This window comes from Stegostoma tigrinum, chromosome 10 (assembly GCF_030684315.1).
Source record: "Stegostoma tigrinum isolate sSteTig4 chromosome 10, sSteTig4.hap1, whole genome shotgun sequence".
Lineage (NCBI taxonomy): Eukaryota > Metazoa > Chordata > Chondrichthyes > Orectolobiformes > Stegostomatidae > Stegostoma > Stegostoma tigrinum.
In genome coordinates, this window is record NC_081363.1 from 51,576,887 (window position 1) to 51,596,866 (window position 19,980).

Sequence of the window (19,980 nt, forward strand, 5' to 3'; positions counted from 1 at the left end):
TAATGTGGGACTTGCAAACCGGACTGACAGTGTAACTAAAGGTTAAAGTGCTGTACCTCAGTGCCCGGCTCCCATCTCTCTCTCACCTGTAGCGAAGACGAAGGCGGGGACGCTGTGGAAGCGGACCCGCCCGCTCTTGCCCTTGTGGTACTGGACGAAAGCCCGGACTAGGCCGCAGGGACAGTGGATATTGACCTGTGTTTCGGGGGAGCTGGGCTCTTTGATCAGCCCGTAGTCCAGGGCGTAGCGGCCGAGGGCCAGCACGGCATGCCCGCACATGGTGCTGTAGCCCTGGTTGTGCATGAAGAGGACTCCGAGGTGAGCGTCCGGCCGCTCGGAGCCCACCAGCAGCGCCCCGTACATGTCCCTGTGGCCGCGGGGCTCGAAGATCAGCCTCCGCCGCAGGCCGTCCAGCCGCTCCCGCACGTAGCGCCGTTTGCTGAGGAGGTCGCCCGCCGGCACCGGGGGGAAGCCGCCGGTGACGATCCGGAGCGGCTCACCACCCGTGTGCATATCCAGTACCGAAAGGACCGATCCTACCCCCGGGGGCCGTCTCGGCAGCTCCATCTCGACCGAGAGCAGTGGGGGCGGGGGTCAAAGCCAGTCCCCGCCCTAACCGGAAGTGAACTGGGAAGGAAGCGGAAGTGTCGTATGATTGGAATGGCGGCGGTTGTTGTTGGATGTGAGCATGGGTAAGGGGCCTAGTTCTTCACAATCTCTTGTGTATGTGCGCTCAGTGATGATGATTGTGAAGAAGATGAAATACTTTAGGAAGCAGAGGTGATCTCATAGGCATTTAAACCACACGGGGTCCTTTGGCAATCTCACCTTGGAGCCTTCGCCAAAGTATCAGGAAACACCAGTCTGGCTCTTGTGTCGCCAAATGTAAAGCAAACAATCCCCCAGGACCAACCCCCCCCTTCGTTTACTCTGTACTCGACTGACAACCGCCCAATCCTTTAGAGTTTATAAAAAAAATCCCCCCCACCCCCACCTTGCGTGCCCATTGGACAAAACAGTTAACCCACGGGGCCACCACTGGACGTTCAAGGCCTTAAATACAAATTTAACATGTATTTAGATAAAGGTAAATCGATAAGGTGTTTTCTTTAAATCTTTAAACATGCCGAAATAATTCCGTGCATCGTTGGTGTCAAAATCGAGCTATTTCTGCGTCAGTGAGAGCCACAACATATCACTGCAGATCTCTCCCAAGATAATAAAATGTGAGGCTGGATGAGCACAGCAGGCCAAGCAGCATCTCAGGAGCACAAAAGCTGACGTTTCGGGCCTAGACCCTTCCTCTCTGATGAAGGGTCTAGGCCCGAAACGTCAGCTTTTGTGCTCCTGAGATGCTGCTTGGCCTGCTGTGCTCATCCAGCCTCACATTTTATTATCTTGGAATTCTCCAGCATCTGCAGTTCCCATTATCTCAGATCTCTCCCAAGACTGGGTTTTCAAAACTGTTAGAAGCTGGTCGTAATTCTCACTTGCATAGTTATAGGCAGTTCTCCCTTAGACTCGTTGAAAATCCTCGTGGAATAATGGGAGTTTTTTTTAAATGTGCATTCTGTTTTCACGGTTACTAGTGATTCAGTGACCACGAATATACTGACAGTAAATGTATTTATATGCATTTCTAAAATTACACACAAATAATTGCTTCCAGTCAGAACATCCACGAAGTAAAGTGATTTGCTTTGTTCAGGACGTTATGTGAATTCAAACTGTTGGAAACAGACTGATTAGGAGATAAATGATCAGTTAATACACGGGCAAAACTCACATGATGTAGCAAATTCTGTTTTGAAGTCGATGTTGACAAAGATTTGCAACAATGCAGATATACTTCACTTTGTATATAATTTGTACTATGCCTGCCCTTGGAATGATTTATGGTGCCACTTATATTAGCTGTAAGAACTGGTGATATTTAGCTGATCACTCAAAAGTCATCAAAATTAAATGTAGCTCATTGGAGAAAGCTTTAGACTTTAAGTAAAATTCCAACTGCAATGACATTAGATTAATTAGAAGAATTTCATAAATACATTATTGTTGTTATTTAATAATTCTTATTTGTAAGAACAATGGAACAGGTTACTATTTTGTAATACCCATCAATGTCTGTATATATTAATTTGAATTGTTAATGTTCAAGTAGTTGCAACTCTCAGACAAGCACAACAACTTTTGCCACCTTAATCTCTTTGGCTTTGTATATTCAAATGATGACTCTTGTCCTTCTCAATGACTGAATTTGCAAAGTTGTGAAGTGCTCACAGTGACTTGGAGTGGATGCATTGCATTATGTACATTTTAGATATGTATGTGATGTCATGGTGATGAAGGGATTATATTAGATCAAGTAGCAGAAATGCTAATCAAACTAATTACTTTATCCTAGATGATGTTGAACCTGTCACATATTGATCTTGACCTCTGTGATATGTAATGCTTATTTGAGATTCAGTATTGGCAGAAATTGCTTCCAGTCAAACATTCGTAAGTTAGTAACGATTTCCTGAAGGTTTCACCATGTACACCATTTTCTGACTCCTTGGATTTTGAAGTTGAGCCAGACAGCTAGCATCCTTGCTATCTGTTTTGACTTCGAGCTAAGCATCCACATCCTCACTGCGTACTTTACTAACTAACCTATTTTCATAACATAATCCTATCTTTGATGCTGTATCATCTCAACTACTGCTGAAACCCATCTGTGACCATTTAACTGCTGGATTCACTCTAGGCTAGTTTCCTACCTTGCATTCTTGTTAAACTTACCTTCTCTTCCTAACTCCTACCAACTTATGTACACACTTCACCTCACTCTCTTACTCACCTATATTGGCTCCTGACTGTACAGCATCTATTTTTCAAATCTTCCTTGTTCTTACTGTCCATACCTCTGTAACCTTCTCCAACCCAACAGTCTTTTGCGATATCTGATTTCCTCCAGTTCTGAACTCTGTCATATTCCTCACTTTCTTCATGTTGCTCAGGATCCAAACACTGGCATTCTGGTATTGCAGAGTATTGTGTGTGCACATACACCAGATGGATTGCAGTAGTTCAAAAAGTTAACTTGCTATAATTTTCTCAAGGGTAACTAGGGATGGGTAATAAGTGCTGGCCCATCTGGCAACTCACATGCTCTGAATGAATAAAATATTTTCTTAGTAAGCTTTTCCACTGCTTTGCCTCTCCTCTTTTACGATACCACTTAAATCTTAACTTTTGATGACTTCTCTTCATATCTCTTTAGATAAATTCATCAGGACTAGGCTACTTGACCCTACTGTGCCGTTAAATAAGATCATGAATTATCTAACTGTGGCCTTACACCATTTTCTCGCCTACATCCTATAACCCTTGAATCCCTTTGATGAAATTTCACTGCAACTCAGCCTTGGATGTATTCAGTATTTTGGTCTCCAATCCTGTCTCTGGAAATAATTTTAAAGACTAAAACTGAGAGGAAAAATTCCTCCTCCTTCTTATTTTGAATGGGAGATCTCCAATTTTTATATTGTGCCTCCATGTTTTAGATTTCCCACAAGAGAAAACATCATCTCAGTAGCTACATTGATATGCACACAAGCAATCCTACAATTTCAGTAAATCACTCTGTCTTCGGAATGTAAACCTTTTCTCATAAGACAATCACTTCATCCCAGGATTCAGCGTATTGAACCTTCTCTCAATGCTAGTTACAATCATAAGCCTGTAAAACCTCCTGTATGTCTCAACATTTAGCTTGATCACCTTCCTTTTGACACTCTCGAGCATTTTACAATTAAAAATGCTACAAACATGCAAATTATTGCATGTGTACCCATCTGAACAAGTGGCTAGAATTCACTTGCACTCTTGACTTCATTCTTGTAAATGCTTTAACAGTTTTGGAGCGAATCGTTAATTGTGACTTGCCCACATCAAACATAACCCTGAATTACATACGTCTTTTACATTTTGTGTAAAACAGATTTTTTTGGGGGAAAAATAAGGCAAAGATGATGGGAATGAAAATTCTGAGAATATAAATTCAGTCACTGGAAAATTCCTGTGTAGATTATACTCTGTTCCAAGAGAAACAACAGAATATTGTCAAGCAACTTCAGACAAGGAAATTTCAAAGGAAGTGATGCAATACAGAAAGTGAATTCTAACCTTGTGTAGTTGCAGTGATAATGGAGGCCAATTACCACTTCAGCAGGAACCACCTTCTGTGACTTGTATCCCAGACTGTAGACAAGATGAGGTAAATAGTAGCAGATCTGGGTAACGAACATGTTTGTCTTTCCCCCTGCCAGGAATATATAAAAGAAGGCGTTTTTAAAAAAAAATTGTAACCTAGATCTGTGTGTGCTAGTCTGGTGTTCTAGTTTTACTGACTTGGTGTGTGCTGCAAAGATCATAGCTAGAGGATATCTATGGGACAGGCAAAAGAAGTAGTCTATCTCCCTCTCTCTCGATTGATTGCTGAAAGCAAGTTGCAAGTCAGCAGAGCCACTGTTGCAGAGGAAATAGGGCATTTTTCTTCAGTTAACTTGCAGAATCGAGAACCTGAGATTAGCAAGGCTGGAACTACTCAATTTAATGGCTCTAGTATCTCACCATTACTACTACTCATGAACAAGACAGACTGATTAGTACCTCATTCCCTTCTTTGACTTTTATGTATTTCCTCACTTCTCATTTCTAATCGTTTTGCATTTTATTACTCTTCCTTGCATTTTAGGAACTTATAAACTTGTTCCTTATTTTAAAACATAAATACGTTGAAATCGGGAGATGTATCTATGACGGAGGGGAACCCTTGTATAATAAAACAGATGTCAGAGCTGTGAAATAAACAGCAACAGAAAATTCTGGAGAAATCTAGCTGGTCTGGCAGTATTTGTGGAGAGGTTTCTGGTTTTGTTTGTTTATGTGATCCCTGCGTTAAGTTAACGTTGGTTTCACCAACTGGGGTGAAGGGTTTGAATAAAGGTGCCACTTACTCCCTCCTTATCCAGGATTGTAATGATTTGGTGATGTCTTATCTGGAATCTTAATGAGACAAAACAATAGTGCAGGAGCTGGAATCCAAGGTAGATAAATGGGCTGCAAGAACACAGTAAGTCAGGCAGCATCCGGAGGAAAGGAGAAGTCAAGGTTTCAGGTATTACCTGTCTTCAGCCCTGAAGATGAGTAATACCCATAACATTGACTTCTCCTTTCCTCCAGATGCTGCCTTGCTTGCTGTGTTCTTGGAATAAGAATTAATTTAGGAGCCTTGCCTGCGGATCAGTGGTAACAATAGTTAATATTGCTGGTCCTGTTCAGCATCTGACCAATAGTGATCCATGTTAGAAGTCTTAATAAAGGCCAAGGAAAGGTGGTTGAGTACTTTGAAATGGTTATTGTCTGCTAAATATTATCTACTATTTCTAAGCCCAAGCCTGAATTTTCAGAAGGTCCTAAAGCAGACCGGCATGGGATGCTTCAAGAAAAGAGTTAAATACTCTGGAAACCTCAGCAAACAACTTCAATCCTGAACTTTGGTGAAATAAGTATAGTGACTTGGCCAGAAACACTTTGCTGAGAAACTCTTGGCGAGATTACCTTGACTGTGATGAGAGTTCTCTGACTCCCAACTACCTTTCATTGTACCGGATGTGTCTTTACCATTAGAATTATTTTCCATTTGATTTTGTTCGGGTTCCATGATGTCACACTCTTGACACTTTGATATCTAGTTAGTTATAAATGGCTTATAATAATTGTTCATTCAAATATTTAAGTTATAATTACATTAAAATTAACTTAACAATCAAAATTTTTTAAATGTTATTCATTTCAGATATTAATTTATTATGTCCTGGTTTATACTGTGGAAAGCCAATAATAGAAAGCAGAAATGACAGTCATCCGCAGTTTGGAGACTGTGGGGTAAGATTTTTTTTATGTTTTTCACTTCTTGTGTAAAATTGACAATGATTAAAGGCAGAATTAGTCTTTGAAGATCGCTCCTTTTGACATGTAAAGGAAGATTCCTTGAGCACAGATTATTTGGTGTTGCATTGACTGGCAACATAGTACTTTGGTCATGCTGAGGGAGTATTAATAATTGTGTTGTGCTTTGATATGATTGCTTAGACATTAGCACTATGTGCGAAACCTTACTTGTACTAAAGAAAATATATAATGAAGTTATTTCCGAAATTGATTTTGAAGGGGATAAAGACTCTTGCTCCAAATTCTAAAGTTTGGGAGCTAGTTTTAGTTGAAATGGAATTGGGAATGTATGTCCGTGACTTCAGTCTGGAAAAATGTGGCACACCAAACGTAATGTAACTTGCTAATGAATATTTTTTTTCACTTTATCTAAAAACACCTCCTCTGTAGGTATGCCCAAGAGGTGAAAGAACAGATAATCTGAAGATTTGTCGTAAATGTGAGGATTCACCAGAACTCTATGACTGGTTGTACCTGGGCTTCATGGCAATGCTGCCTCTGGTTTTGCATTGGTTCTTTATCGAATGGTATTCAGGGAAAAAAAGGTTAGTGTTATTTCAGAACAGTAAACATAAATGGTGGTGTTACTGGGTACTGACTTTTAGATGTGGAGATGTCACGGTAGGTTAAACATTGAGTTTTCTTTGGTAGGAAATGGTTTGGTAGAGACTGAGGGTGTGAAAGTCATCTTTGGTTTCTGCAGGAGGCCCACGTGAAACACAACTGAATATTAGTTCTGTTTATAGTTGACAAAAGACACATTTTCTCAAAATTCTTTGTCTTGCACACATGGGGGTGATTTGTAAGAAACACCAATGTAAAGGTTAAACAACAGTTTATACTCTTAGGGTGCTAATCAATTAATGAGTCGATTTTGATGGGGGGAGGCATTGCTGTGCAGAATTATGTTAAAAAAATGACTCTCGGCTTTGTTTAAATTTTGAATCATGCAGCTTAACTCTGGTGTAGGTCTTGCCCTGAGAAATGAACCAAAGAATTGTTTTCATTTGGCTTTGCTGAAGCAACAGCAGCCATATGTGTGCATGTTCTTTCTGTCTACAGAGAGCAAGGCCCTGTGTATAAAGATATGCATCTTCCAAAATGCACCCATTGCAAGCTGACTAACAATTGTAAATTAGTTGTCATCTTAGCATATTCAGGATTATTTATCAAATGCTGTCCAAATCTTGATTCACATTTCACATTGGACACTGTGATTTGAATTTCTCAAGCACAGGCAGTTGTAAAAAAAAACTGATGGGACATGGTGGTTGTTGTTGGTTAGCCAGCATTTATTGCCTGAGAAGGTGGAAATGAGCTGCTTTCTTGAATAGCTGCAGCCCAGGTGCTTTAGGTTGACCCTCAGCGAAGGAATTCTAGGATTTTGACCCAGTCACAATGAATGAACAGTTTTTATAATTTCCAGGTCAGGATGATGAGTGAACTTGCAGGAGGTGGTGTTGCCATGTATCTGCTGCCCTTGTCCTTCTGAATGGAATTGGTTGTTGGTTTGGAAGGTGCAGTCTAAGGATCTTTAAATTTCTGCAGTGTATCTAGTAGATAGTACACACTTCTGCTACTGACAACTGCTGGTGGAGGGAATGTATGCTTTTAGATGTGGGGCCAGTCAAGTGTGTTGCTTTGTCCTGGATGGTGCCAAGCTTCTTGACTGTTGCTGAAGCTATACTCATTCAGACAAGTGGGGAGTATTCCATTGCACTGCTGATGTGTGCCATGCAGATGGTGGTAAGAATTTGGGGAGCCAGGTGTTGAGTTACCACAGTCTTTGAATCCTTTGACCTGCTCTTGTTGCTGCTTTGTTTATTCTATTGAGTTCAGGTCAATGATAACCTTCCAGGATATTGATAGTGGGTGATTCAGTGATCGTAACACCTTCAAAGGGGCGTGTCATTGCCTGTCATTTGTGAGCTGCAAATGTTACTTGTCAGCCCAAGCTTAGATATTGTTCAGATCTCATTGCATTTGAACACAGGCTGCTTCAGTATATGAGGAGTCGCAAATGATGCAGAATTTTGTGCGATCAATGGTGAACATCCTCACTTCTGACCTGATGATGGAGTGAAGATCATTGATGAAGTAGCTGAAGGTGGTAGGGCTTAGGATATTTTCCCTGAGGAACTCCTGCAGAGATGTCCTAGAGCTGAGATGACTGACCTCCAATAACCACAACTGTCTTCCTATGTCCAGGTATGGTGTGAGCCAGCAGAGAGCTTGCCCTTTGGTACCCATTGATTCCAGTTTTTCTTACAGAGCACACTCGGTTGAATGCAGCCTTGATGTTAAGGGGTATCACTATCACCTCACCTCTGCAGTTCAACTCATTTTTTGTCCATGTTTGCACCAATGCTGTAATGCGATCAGGAGCTGAGTGTTCAGGTGGAACACAAACTGGGCGTCTGCAAGCAAGTGCTACCTAATAGCGCTATGATGACAGCTTCACTTTACTGATAACTGAAAGTGGACGATGGAGGTGGTAATTGGCCAGGTTAGATTTGGCCTGCTTTTTTGTGTATGGGACATACTTGATCAATGTTTCACATTGTTGGGTAGATGCTTATGTTGTAAATGCGGTGCTGCAGCTTGGCTAGGAGCATGGCTTTCAGTATTACTGTTGTCAGAAGATGTAGATGTTGCACTGTCCAGTACTTCCATCCATTTCTTGACATTGTGGAGTGAATTCAATTGGCTGAAGACTGGTATCTTTGATGCTGAGGATCACTGGAGCATGCTGAACAGGATCATTCATTTGGCACATCTGGTTGCAGATTGCCCAAAATGCTTCAACCTTATCTTTTGTCCTGATGTGTTGGGCTCTTCCGTTGTTGAGGATGGAGATATTTGTGGAGCCTCTTCCTCCAGTGAGGCGTTTAATTGTCCACCACTGTTCAAGACTGGTCATGGCAGGACTGCTGAGCTTAGATCTCATTGCCAAGTTGTTGTGGAATCGCTTATGTTGTATGGCATGCAAGTTGTTCTGTTTTGTAACTTCAGGTTGACACCTGATGTTTAAATATGTCTGGTGTTATACCTACTGTGCCCTCCTGCACTCTCCATTGAGTCAGGGTTGAACTACTGCCTTGATAGTAATTGTTCTGTTGGGGACATGCCGGGTCATGAGGTTCCAGATTGTACTGAAGTACGATGCTGCTGTTGATGACTGACAGTGCACAATGGATGCCTAGTCAAATGAAGGCTCCAAAAATCAAAAGTAACCTTGAGAAAGCCCTTGAGTAAAAGCATTTTGATCCCTGAAAGGATTAGCCTATGAGGAAATACCGAATAAATTGCTATGACTTGTCACTTACCAGGTTGAAAGTTCAGAGGGGATTTGAAAGAGCAGATAAAAGCAAACATGAGAATAACCAGCAGTTAACATAAAAGGGAATTCAAAATCTTTGACAGGACTATGAATAGCAAAAACATATACCATAAGGAGTGGGTCTTATTAAGAACTATACATTGGATTTACCTATGGTAGCTGTGGTAGTGGTTGAGATAATAGTACTTTGCATTCATCATTACCAAGATGCTAACTATGTCATAATCAAAAAGAAAATGCTTAAATACTTCTAAAGTTTAACGTTGTCAAGGAAGTGTGTTGGACAGCTATAATGTAGAAGTTGATAAGACACCAGGACCAGATGAGATGCAACAAGGATGCCATAGACACTCGGAGTGAAATTACAAAAGCACTGACAATAATTTTACAGTCAGCAACCCAAGGGGAATGGTGAAGAATTGCAAATGCTTCACCTTTGTTCAAAAATTTATGTAAAGATAAACCCTGAACTGTAGCCAATTTAACCTAAATAGTAGGTGAGCTTTTAGAAGTTATAATTTGGGACAGAATTCAAAGCGACATCGGGAAATACATTTTCATTAAGGAAGGGGAGCAGAGATTTCTTGAGAGGACACACTGCCAAACTAAATTGTTTTGAGATGTTTTGATGTAGGATTAAAGAAGATTTTTCAGTAGAAGTGCTGTAAATGGACTACTAGAAGATATTTGCTAAAGTGGTGAACAACAGACATTTGAATAAAGTTATAGCTCAAGAATTAAAATGAAGAGTGGTAACATGGGATGTAAAATTTTGTCCTGTTACTGAGATAGAGTAGTGTGAGCTTCTAATTGCCTACCACTTCAACTTACTATATGATCATAAGATATAGGAGCATGTCAGAATGGGCACTTGTCTCATTTTCTCTCTGAGCATTGTCTTGTTTTACCTTGGGTTGCTCCTCTCGCACTCTCTATCTATTATTCCATGATCTAGAGCCAGCTCAGTCACTTAAAAAAGCCCATTTCTAATTGTTCCTTTGCATTCCCTCAATTTCTTTAAAATTTCCAGGGCCTAATGAGAGCAGCTTCTATTTGCATTTGCTTACACCATGAAGTAAAATCTTTCGGCAGTATTTGAAAGATCTAAACTTCACCTTAACAAATTCACTAATGTTTTTCCTATAGTTCTAGTGCACTTTTTCAGCATGTGACAGCATTATTGGAATGCACTGCTGCAGCCATTGTTACGTTACTGGTGAATGATCCAATTGGGCGACTGAAAATCCGGTCCTGCCGAGTGAAAATGCTTTCAGACTGGTATACAATGCTTTATAATCCAAGTCCTGATTACATCAACACATTGCACTGCACACAGGAAGCTGTGTTCCCTTTGTAAGTATATGATTTTCAATAAATAGTAACTTTAATTTACTCAATGGTTATGTTAATTTGCAAATTGCCATACATTTCAGACAGGTCAGAGCTCCATCTAGTGTACATTTAAAAGCCATAGTGGAGTGGTAATCTATTATTTGTGTTTAATAATATTCAGATAGTGGGCATTAACTAGGACTTCACTTCAGCACTGACCAATGAAGGCTGTTATGTCACAATTGTAGTGTCCCTACCTTTGCGTCAGGAGGCCTGGGTTCACCTGCTCCAGAGGTGTGTAATATCATTCCTGAAGAGGTTGACTTAAAAAAAAAAGTACTCTTGAGCACCCACCATGGAATCATGCCATTACATGACCAAACAGGTGGATTAAACAGTGGTCCAGATAAGAGTTGTACCAGGTGCACTACTTTTAGATGCGGAGATATCTGCTATGAGACAGGGGTATTGATTAACTTCTCATTATAGTTCACTATGAGGGAATTGTCTGAATGGAAGTACAGTTCTGCACTTCTTAAGGTACCTTGATTTGAATCTTGTGTCAGAACTGCGGAGCTCTAGTTTGTTTGTTAAAAAAAAAGGGTAGAGTGGCAATCTGCACGAGATCATTAATCCTCATAAAATCCTGCCTTTTTTTGTATGTAAAAAGCCACATCAGAATCTTGTGAGAGAGTTTAGTGCCTATACCTCTGAGCCAGAAGGCCAAGATTCAGGTCCCACTCCAGGATTGATGGCTGTGGTGTCATATCCAGATTGTTTTTTTAATAGTATGTTTTTCATTCACTTAGTAAAATGGTTACACTTGTAAAACATTAAAATATTCTAGTCTGTTATGCGAGCGACTGGATTTCAGTGCAGGTTTATTTTGAAAAAATTATCCAGATGTGAAACATTTCACCACTTAAATTACTGTCTTTTGCCCTTGACTGAAGAAAAAACAGGCTGTTTCAACAGATGATATGTTACTTGGTTTCCTCACCTCCCTACATAGTTTTCTTAAAAATAAATGAAAAATCATTTGCAGTGGTAACGTCCCTACCTCTACACAAGGTGTCTGGATTCAAATCGCATCTGTTCCAGAGGTGTGTAAGAACATAAGAACATCTCTGAACAAGTTGATTAGAAAATATTTATGAAGAGATACTCTCCTTCAAGGGTAGGTCTTTATTTAAAAAGCTAATTAGTTTATTTGTTTTCTTTTCCAAAAATATTAAAAGCTACTTATTAAATCTCTATAGAGTGGGGGAGTTAGGAGCTTGTAGTGCTAACTGTGTAAATAATTGAGAACAAAGATCATTCCTGTACTATGCTTCACCAACTGCTTTGCTGAAATGGAACAGTAAATGACATATGTTGCCACTTGTATTAACAAAGAAGAATATACTGTTTTTTGAGCTTATGCTATGCCTTTGACAAGCTGATGGCTAAAAGTAGCGAGTGAATACACACGTTAAGTTGGAAACCAGTGTTTTGAAAATGGGAATCTCAATTTCACTGCTGTTCTTTTTTAATGGTGTTTTCTTTTGATGGTCAGTTTTTTTTCATTTTCAGATACACTATTATCTTCATATACTATGCCTTTTGTCTGGTTTTTATGATGTTGCTTCGTCCACTCCTGGTTAAAAAGATTGCCTGTGGTCTTGGAAAATCTGATCGATTTAAAAGCATTTATGCAGCCCTATACTTCTTCCCAATTCTGACAGTACTTCAGGCAGTTGGTGGAGGCCTGCTTTGTAAGTACATTTTCATGTCTAGATGTTACCTGTGGATTTAGCTACAATTCAAAGCTTTTCTCACAAGGTTTTGCCACAACCTATTTGATTTCAGTGACTATCCAGCAGAATTTCGTTTTTAAAGCTTTTTACAACATGTTTTGAGATTTACAGTATTTAATGAGCATCACTGATCTGTAAAGGAGTTTTGTTTGCTATAATCAATTTTACGTTCTTTCATTACTGATTTCATATTACAAAAGACATTCTGTAAGTCTATAACCAGAGTATGTTATCCCTTCTCCTTATCTTTAACTGTTGCTTGGTGTTCATTGTGAATAATCGTGCCATGCTTTTTCTTTTCTTCTGTTGGTTTCACATATTGTCTAACATTGTACCATTGCAATGCTTTAATTCCTATTTATCTGAATACAACTAGCATCTGGCCAGCAAGGATTTAACCCTGGTTCATTACTTTTTAGTATCTATCTCTTAAATGACATCATCTATTAATATGGGAATCAGTGTCCACTGGTATGCTGTTACTTCCCACTTTGACTTTTCTGCACCTCATTTGATTTCTTGACTGTATTGTGTTGCCAACTGTTTGTTCGTCTAAAGGCCTAGCTTCTTCAAACTCAACTTTGGAAGGACTGAAGTCATTGTCTTTCATCCTTGCCATAAAATATACTCCTTTACCACTGCTCAAACTGTTCGATATTGGCTTTGAGAATTTTCACTTTTATTTTTACAGTACCTCCCGTGTGCAAATGCATGGGTTAGTGTTCTCTGCAAAAGTTTCCTGACTTTGAGCTAGAGTTAGAGATATTGAAGAGTGTTTCAGGACTTAATATTTCCTGGGTAACTGTCATGTTAAGACAGGAAATGACCTATAATTCCTGGGTAATGAATAGCTGCTTAGTAGTACAGAACTTAAACTGTATAAAAAGTTTTGTCTTGGATTCATCAGAACTTGAAACATTATTTACACAGTATGAGAAGAAGGTGCTGTTTGGTTGGAATGTAGTTGGTATTGGATATGTAGCAGGAACTAGTAACTGTCATTAGTTTGTTGAGACTTCAACTCAGACCAGACTGGTCGACTCTGATTGGTCAGGATGTTGCATGGGGCTTACAACAGGGATCAGGAGTCTCCGTAACCCTCATATCAAAGAAAAAGATGCAATGTATAGACAAATTCCTTTGGCCTACAAAGATCAGTGTCCTGTGAGAGAATATATGTAGTTTCTGGTATGCACAAATGAACCCTGCTGCAAACCTGACCCATGACCTTCAGTTGATTGTTGGTGTACTTCTTGGCAAAGTCAGAATTATTAAATAATTATGTCCACAGAATTATATTTAACATTGGGTATTTGCAAGCATGGGGCAGATTGAGTGGCTGGCACACTGCCTGTTGTGGTTGGTCAGAGACATCTGTCATTGCGCCATGTGGCCTACATATCTGGAATCATGAACTACAGGATTAACCTGTTGATAATCTTCTGAATAGGACACAGGCTATTTGCTCACTATATAAGTTTAATGTAACAATGGGGCATACTAAAACTATTCTGCATGAAGATGGATATTGTGATCAGATCATCATTTTGCATAATGCACAAACTCCTCAAAACGCCTATGACTGCCATTTGTGCCATGGAGGGATTCAAACCGAACACACATGTCAGAACATTATCCTGGGATTTTGGTTTATTCGTTTTGAATGACAGTATCAGAATGCTACCTCCCTGTGAGTAGAGCAGCAGGTGAAGTGAGCCACACTGTATGCTCCTTTACAGTGAACACAAGTAACATTCTTGAATATCAGGATGCTGCCATCAAGACAAAAAGACATTTTGGTTGCCATCAGACAACAGTAATATAGTGTGTGAGTTTCACTGGTGGTGTATTGCCAGATATTTTCCATTACAAGACCATGACCAGTCAATGACTACCTGCTGGTCTGAGGTTATTCACCTAACAACAGGGACTGTTAATTGTTAGTTATAGTATCTGTATGCTAATCAGCTCCTCCTCCCTGTGCTGTATAAATTGGTGTTCCATTTCTAAGTATGGTTTCTTGTATGTAAGATGAGTGTCAGTTTTTTGTCTCAATTTAGCAATATTAAAATCCTGGGTGACTACGTGACAGACCCCTCTCCCAAAATACCTCTTCAACCCCCCTCCAGACCTGATCTCCTGGCTACCCATTGTGACCATGCTATGGTGCTCAGGTTCTCCCCTCACCCCTAGCCCAAATCCTCAAACACATTAACCGCAACTTCCCCTCGACAATGCTTGACCATCTTTCTTAACAATGTTGTCCTGACCTGAGCCAGCTAACTCTAACCCACCTTGAGGCTGCAAACCCACTTAACTCACCCAACACTTTAAATTTCGGTTATGGCAGCCAGTACCTTAGAAGGGTGATGCAACCAGGTCCCTCCTCATTCAAAACCGCTGTGCTGAGCTCTTTGATTAAAGAGCAAGAAATTGTGGAGTGATGGTTGGATGGGTAGAAATTCAAATGAAATGTCAATGTGATTATTGCTCCATAATTACAAGTGCTGTTGTTCAATTCGTTTTTGTTTTTAACTTCTTTATTTCATGGAACCCATAAAATTGCATTTGTCTTAAAGTTTATATTTATTCTGCAAATTTATGATCTCTGGAATTTAGGTGAGGCCATGGTGACTCTTTCTACTGTCTTCATTTAGGCTGCTCTTGACCACAGCTCCAAAAGAAATCTTTCAAGGATCTTACATTTTAGCTCCTCCAAAGTAACCTCATTTAAATAAAATTAGCAATTTGCTAATAGCTCTTGCTTGCTATAACGGGTGTAATAGTGAGGAGATGGTGCTTACCCTGTCCTGCCTGATGTTTCCGGTGGTGGTGGCGGTGGCAGGCGGGGTTGGTGGATGTTACAATTGCACAATGACTATTCTTCAGTACCCGTGTATACATCCTTCTGTGCGTATGAGTTTGTTACTGAAAGTGAATTACTGCTGAGTATTTTACCCAAAATGAATTTAAGACCATTTAATGTAGCTGTTAGTTTGCTTGTTTTGCTCAGAAATAATTAAAAGGACAATACAATGCATAAGATTTAAAAAATTCTATTAAATTATAAATTCACCCTTGACGCTGTTTGTAGTTGGTTATAGTACAGCGTGCAGATAATTTTGTAGCCATTATTGACTGTTCCCCTAACTAGTTAGAAGTTATGGTTAAACATGAGAAAGGGACACCTCTAAAGATCAGTTGAAATTTTATCCCACATTTAAATTATTTCATATAGCTCTAGATTTTATCTAATGATCTACCATTTACTTACACCGATACACATGATTGCTTGAAACGTACACAATTTTAAGAATAAGTCAATCAATAATTTACCCTTTGTTTATATTTGCAAAATAAATTTAGTCAGCATTTTAATGTTAAGATATTGTAATGAGAAGCAATTAACTAACTTTTGGTCATTTGTTTTAGATTATGCTTTTCCATACATAATTCTAGTCTTGTCATTGGTAACTTTGGCAGTGTACATGTCTGCTTCAGAAATACAGGTAAGTCGGAATACTCTTAACAAAACAATGAGAGAATCTTTGTTAGAAATTCTGGAATAATGTAGATTTAATGCTGTATAAACCCTCAATGCACCATAGTTTCGGAAACATTTAGTATTTAAATATTTTTAGCTAAATGTGTAATAGAAAATAGTACTGTGACTTAAAACTGATTATCTGCTGCAAAGCTTTTTTGCAATATTTATTCAATTTGTGATAACTCGCTTATGATTCACATGATTCCCTAAAAGTATGTTCAGTTCTGCGCTGTTGGTGAAATCCTAAATTGGGATGGGAGGGATGTACAATGAAGGACCGTTTAAGGGTGTGCATCAGGTGTAGTGTTTTGTAACAGCAACAGGGAATGAATAAAATTTTAAAAATAACTAAAAAAAACCTGTTCTTCATTTATAGACATACAAGGATCTGATCACCAAAAAGAAGAGACTGGTTGTTCTGTTTAGTCATTGGATGTTGCATGCCTATGGAATAATCTCAATTTCAAGATTAGATAAACTGGATCAAGATCTGCCTCTGCTGGCTTTAGTACCAACTCCAGCACTTTTCTACTTGTTAACTGCTAAATATACCGAACCTTCAAAGATATTGTCGGAAGGTGGCAATGGACATTGAAAAGAAGCATGATACTATAGAACAAGGGATGTTTGAAACAGATTCTAGCCATTTGCATAGGAATCTGTATGATTACAGTATACTTACAATTGCTTGTTCAGTTGATGTGCTAACTGCTTTATTTGTATATAAAGTTCTGTTCACACGCTTTGTTTAAAATAGCATTAAAATGCAGATAAACTTTATTTCAATAAGTTGAATACATCTCATAACTTCAGTGGATTATATAAAGTATAGATTTCAGTTTCCTTGTCATCCTGTGGGGGAAAATATAAATGGTGAATCTTTTGCAATGATGCAACGTCCAAACCTAAATCAACATTAATTTTCATTACTGCGTTTCTAAGCTTTGGCTAATGACAGTGTATTGGAAGATATTTTTTGATCTCCCTGAACAGTCTGGTGGTAGTTCACTTCTTGAATATTATAGATTATATTTTAAGTTGCCACACTAATAATTAGTCCACATATTTTCACTGTTATTCTTACCTATCTATTTTCTAATGCAGCTCCTCTGTCTATATCCATTTAGCTTTCTATCATGAAAGGTTTGGAATTAATTTTTTCTTGAGGCAATTTTCTTACATGTAATTAAAACATATAGATTTTAAATGCAAAAACAGGACGAAGTATATTTTTTGTAAATTTCGATAAATGCTTTAAACAAAAAGATCTGGAGAGACTCACAAGGAGAAATGTGTGATATTGCTGGTTAAAAGTCACTAAATATTTTTCAAAACACATGGAATTCAAATTAAAATGTTATTAATGTGGCTTCATGGTATTTTCTTACCTATATAGTGTTAAGTCATTGAGGTGATGTGATTTGTTCCATCATGCATCTTCCCTTTTCTTCTGTGATTCAAAGATAAAATAAAATTTAAAATACGTTTAATCCAACTAAGGAAGTAATTTTAGTCAAAGCCCAAATATAGCCTACCAGTAGGACGTGTGGCTCCCACAAAGGATTGCAATTTACTTAAGTACTGTTTTAGCTGATTACTAATGTAGCCAACTGTTTGTATTCTGTGGTAGATTCTCTGCATCAGCTTCTGTATTGTGTTTAGTACATCCTGTTCACACTCTAAAGACTCCTGCAAAAGAACCATTTGTGAATTCTGCGATAAATATATGCATAAATACAAGTAAAGATCTTTATTACTCACTACCTTTTGAACACTAGAATCCAATGACCAGCTGTTCAGAAGATTATCTAAAAACAAGGGAAAAATAGTATTACATTGCTAGTGTGTGTTAATAGATATATTATTCCTGGTAGAATTAAGTGTAGGTAAACTTGCAGATAGTGACAGGATAGTGCATGCATACTGTTTGCACTTTCAGTGTCAACAATAATGATCGAATTATAGATGCCTTTTGCTTGAGATTGGTATGTAAATATAAAAGAGAAAAAGATGACCAAAAAACTTAAGCATTTAAATTTGAGATTATGTTTTGATTCATGATCACAAATTGAAATATTTTGGGAAATTCAAATCTATTTCGGACTTGGAAAAAATGTTTAACTTGCCATGTGTTAAAGAATATGATTTGACTATGAACACTGACATTTTGGGTCTAGACCCTTCTTCAGAAATGGGGGAGGGGAAAGGGGTTCTGAAATAAATAGGGAGAGGCGGATAGAAGAGAAGATAGGTGGAGAGGAAACAGACAGGTCAAAGAGGCAGGGATGGAGCCGGAGGTAATGGGAACTGCAGATGCTGGACAATCCAAGATAACAGTGTGGAGCTGGATGAACACAGCAGGCCAAACAGCATCTTAGGAGCACAAAAGCTGACGTTTTGGATGTAGACCCTTCATCAGCGAGGCGGATGGGGAGAGGATTCTGAAATAAGTAGGGAGAGAGATGCTGCTTGGCATGCTGTGTTCATCCAGCTCCACACTTTGTTATCTTGGATTCTCCAGCATCTGCAGTTCCCATTATCTCCGATCACAATTTTAACCTCACTGCGAAGCCTCTTCCAGGGATGCCTAACCTGAAGAAGTTACCCTCCTCCCTCCGGACCAACCTCAGGGAATCTCTCTCCCACTGCAACTCTCTTGTTCTCCCTGGACTGACCTATCCTCTCCCTACCTCCCCACCTATCTTCTCCTCTATCGATCTCTGGTTTGCCTCCCCCTCTCTGCGTATTTATTTCAGAACCCTCTCCCCATCCCCCTCTCTGATGAAGGATCTAGGCCCGAAACATCAGCTTTTGTGATCCTAAGGGATGGAGCCAGTAAAGCTGAGTGTAGGTAGGGAGGAGGAGGGTCAGTCCAGGGAGGACAGACAGGTCAAGGGGGTGGGATGAGGTTAGTAGGTAGGAGATGGGGGTGCGGCTTGAGGTGAGAGGAGGGGATAGGTGGGAGGAAGGACAGGTTAGGGAGGTGGGGATGAGCTGGGCTGGTTTTGGGATGCAGTAGGGCGGAGGGGAGAGTTTGAAGCTTGTGAAGTCCACATTGATACCATTGGCCTGCAGGGTTCCCAAGCGGAATATGAGTTGCTGTTCCTGCAGCCTGTGGGTGGCAACGTTGTGGCTCTGCAGGATGCCCAGGATGGACATGTCGTTAGAGGAATGGGAGGGGGAGTTGAAATGGTTCATGACTGGGAGGGGGAGTTGTTTAGTGCGAACTGAACGTAGGTGTTCTGCATAGCGGTCCCCAAGCCTCTGCCTGGTTTCCCCGATGCAGAGGAGGCCCCAACGGGAACAGCGGATGCAGTATATAGATGTGCAGGTGAACATTGCTTGATGTGGAAAGGCTTCTTGGGGCCTGGGATGGGGGTGAAGTGGAGGTGTAGAGGCAGGTGTAGCACTTCCTGCGGTTGCAGGGAAAAGTGCCAGGTGTGGTGGGGCTGGAGGGAAGTGTGGAGTGGACAATGGAGTCCTGGAAAGAGTGCTCCCTCAGGAAAGCGGATATGGGTGGGGAGGGTCAGGTTGCAGATGGTGAAATGTCAGAGGATGATGCATTGGATCCAGAGGTTGGTGGGGTGGTATGTAAGGATGAGGTGGATTCTGTTTTGCTTGTTATTGCGGGGAGGGGGCGTGAGGGATGAGTTGTGGGAAATGCGGGAGACACATTGGAGGGCATTCTCGACCACTGAGGTCAGGGGTGGGGTTGTGGTCCTCGAAATACGAGGACATCTGAAATGTATGGGAGTGGAATGCCTCATCTTGGGAGCAGATGTGGCATAGGCAAAGGAATTGGCAATAGGGGATGACATTTTTGTGGGAAGGTGGGTGGATACTTGGTTTGCATTAAACAACTGCTCTTCCCAGTCATGAACCATTTCAACTCCTCCCATTCCTCAGATGACATGTCCATCCTGGGCCTCCTGCAGAGCCACAACAATGCCAGGGTTGCAGGA

The 19,980-nt window shown here is 40.0% G+C and overlaps 3 protein-coding genes across 4 annotated transcripts in view; 1 reads left to right on the plus strand and 2 right to left on the minus strand.

Moving 5' to 3' along the window:
* LOC125455347 (trans-L-3-hydroxyproline dehydratase) overlaps positions 1 to 606 on the minus strand; it is a 13,229-nt gene extending 12,623 nt beyond the window's left edge. Inside the window, exon 1 of the mRNA XM_048537136.1 lies at positions 87 to 606. Within this exon, the coding sequence (XP_048393093.1) occupies positions 87 to 567 (481 nt within the window). The 5' untranslated portion in view covers positions 568 to 606. The remainder of the gene's footprint in view (positions 1 to 86) is intronic.
* Positions 298 to 17,386, plus strand: jkamp (jnk1/mapk8 associated membrane protein). Of its 2 annotated transcripts, none has more exons than XM_048537138.2 (7): positions 298 to 692; positions 5,849 to 5,937; positions 6,394 to 6,548; positions 10,490 to 10,696; positions 12,248 to 12,429; positions 15,904 to 15,980; positions 16,395 to 17,386. In XM_048537138.2, exons 1-7 carry the CDS (start codon positions 689 to 691, stop codon positions 16,611 to 16,613), a joined length of 933 nt encoding a protein of 310 aa, XP_048393095.1. In that variant the 5' UTR covers positions 298 to 688; the 3' UTR covers positions 16,614 to 17,386. The 2 variants fall into 2 exon arrangements, with proteins under 2 accessions (XP_048393095.1, XP_048393094.1); XM_048537137.2 differs by lacking the exon at positions 298 to 692 and adding an exon at positions 717 to 1,087.
* ccdc175 (coiled-coil domain containing 175) overlaps positions 16,396 to 19,980 on the minus strand; it is a 77,311-nt gene continuing 73,726 nt past the window's right edge. Inside the window, exons 18-21 of the mRNA XM_048537131.2 lie at positions 17,783 to 17,826; positions 17,554 to 17,707; positions 17,407 to 17,468; positions 16,396 to 16,870 (exon numbers count right to left, since the gene is read on the minus strand). Coding sequence (XP_048393088.2) covers positions 17,422 to 17,468; positions 17,554 to 17,707; positions 17,783 to 17,826 — 245 coding nt within the window. The 3' untranslated portion in view covers positions 16,396 to 16,870; positions 17,407 to 17,421. The remainder of the gene's footprint in view (positions 16,871 to 17,406; positions 17,469 to 17,553; positions 17,708 to 17,782; positions 17,827 to 19,980) is intronic.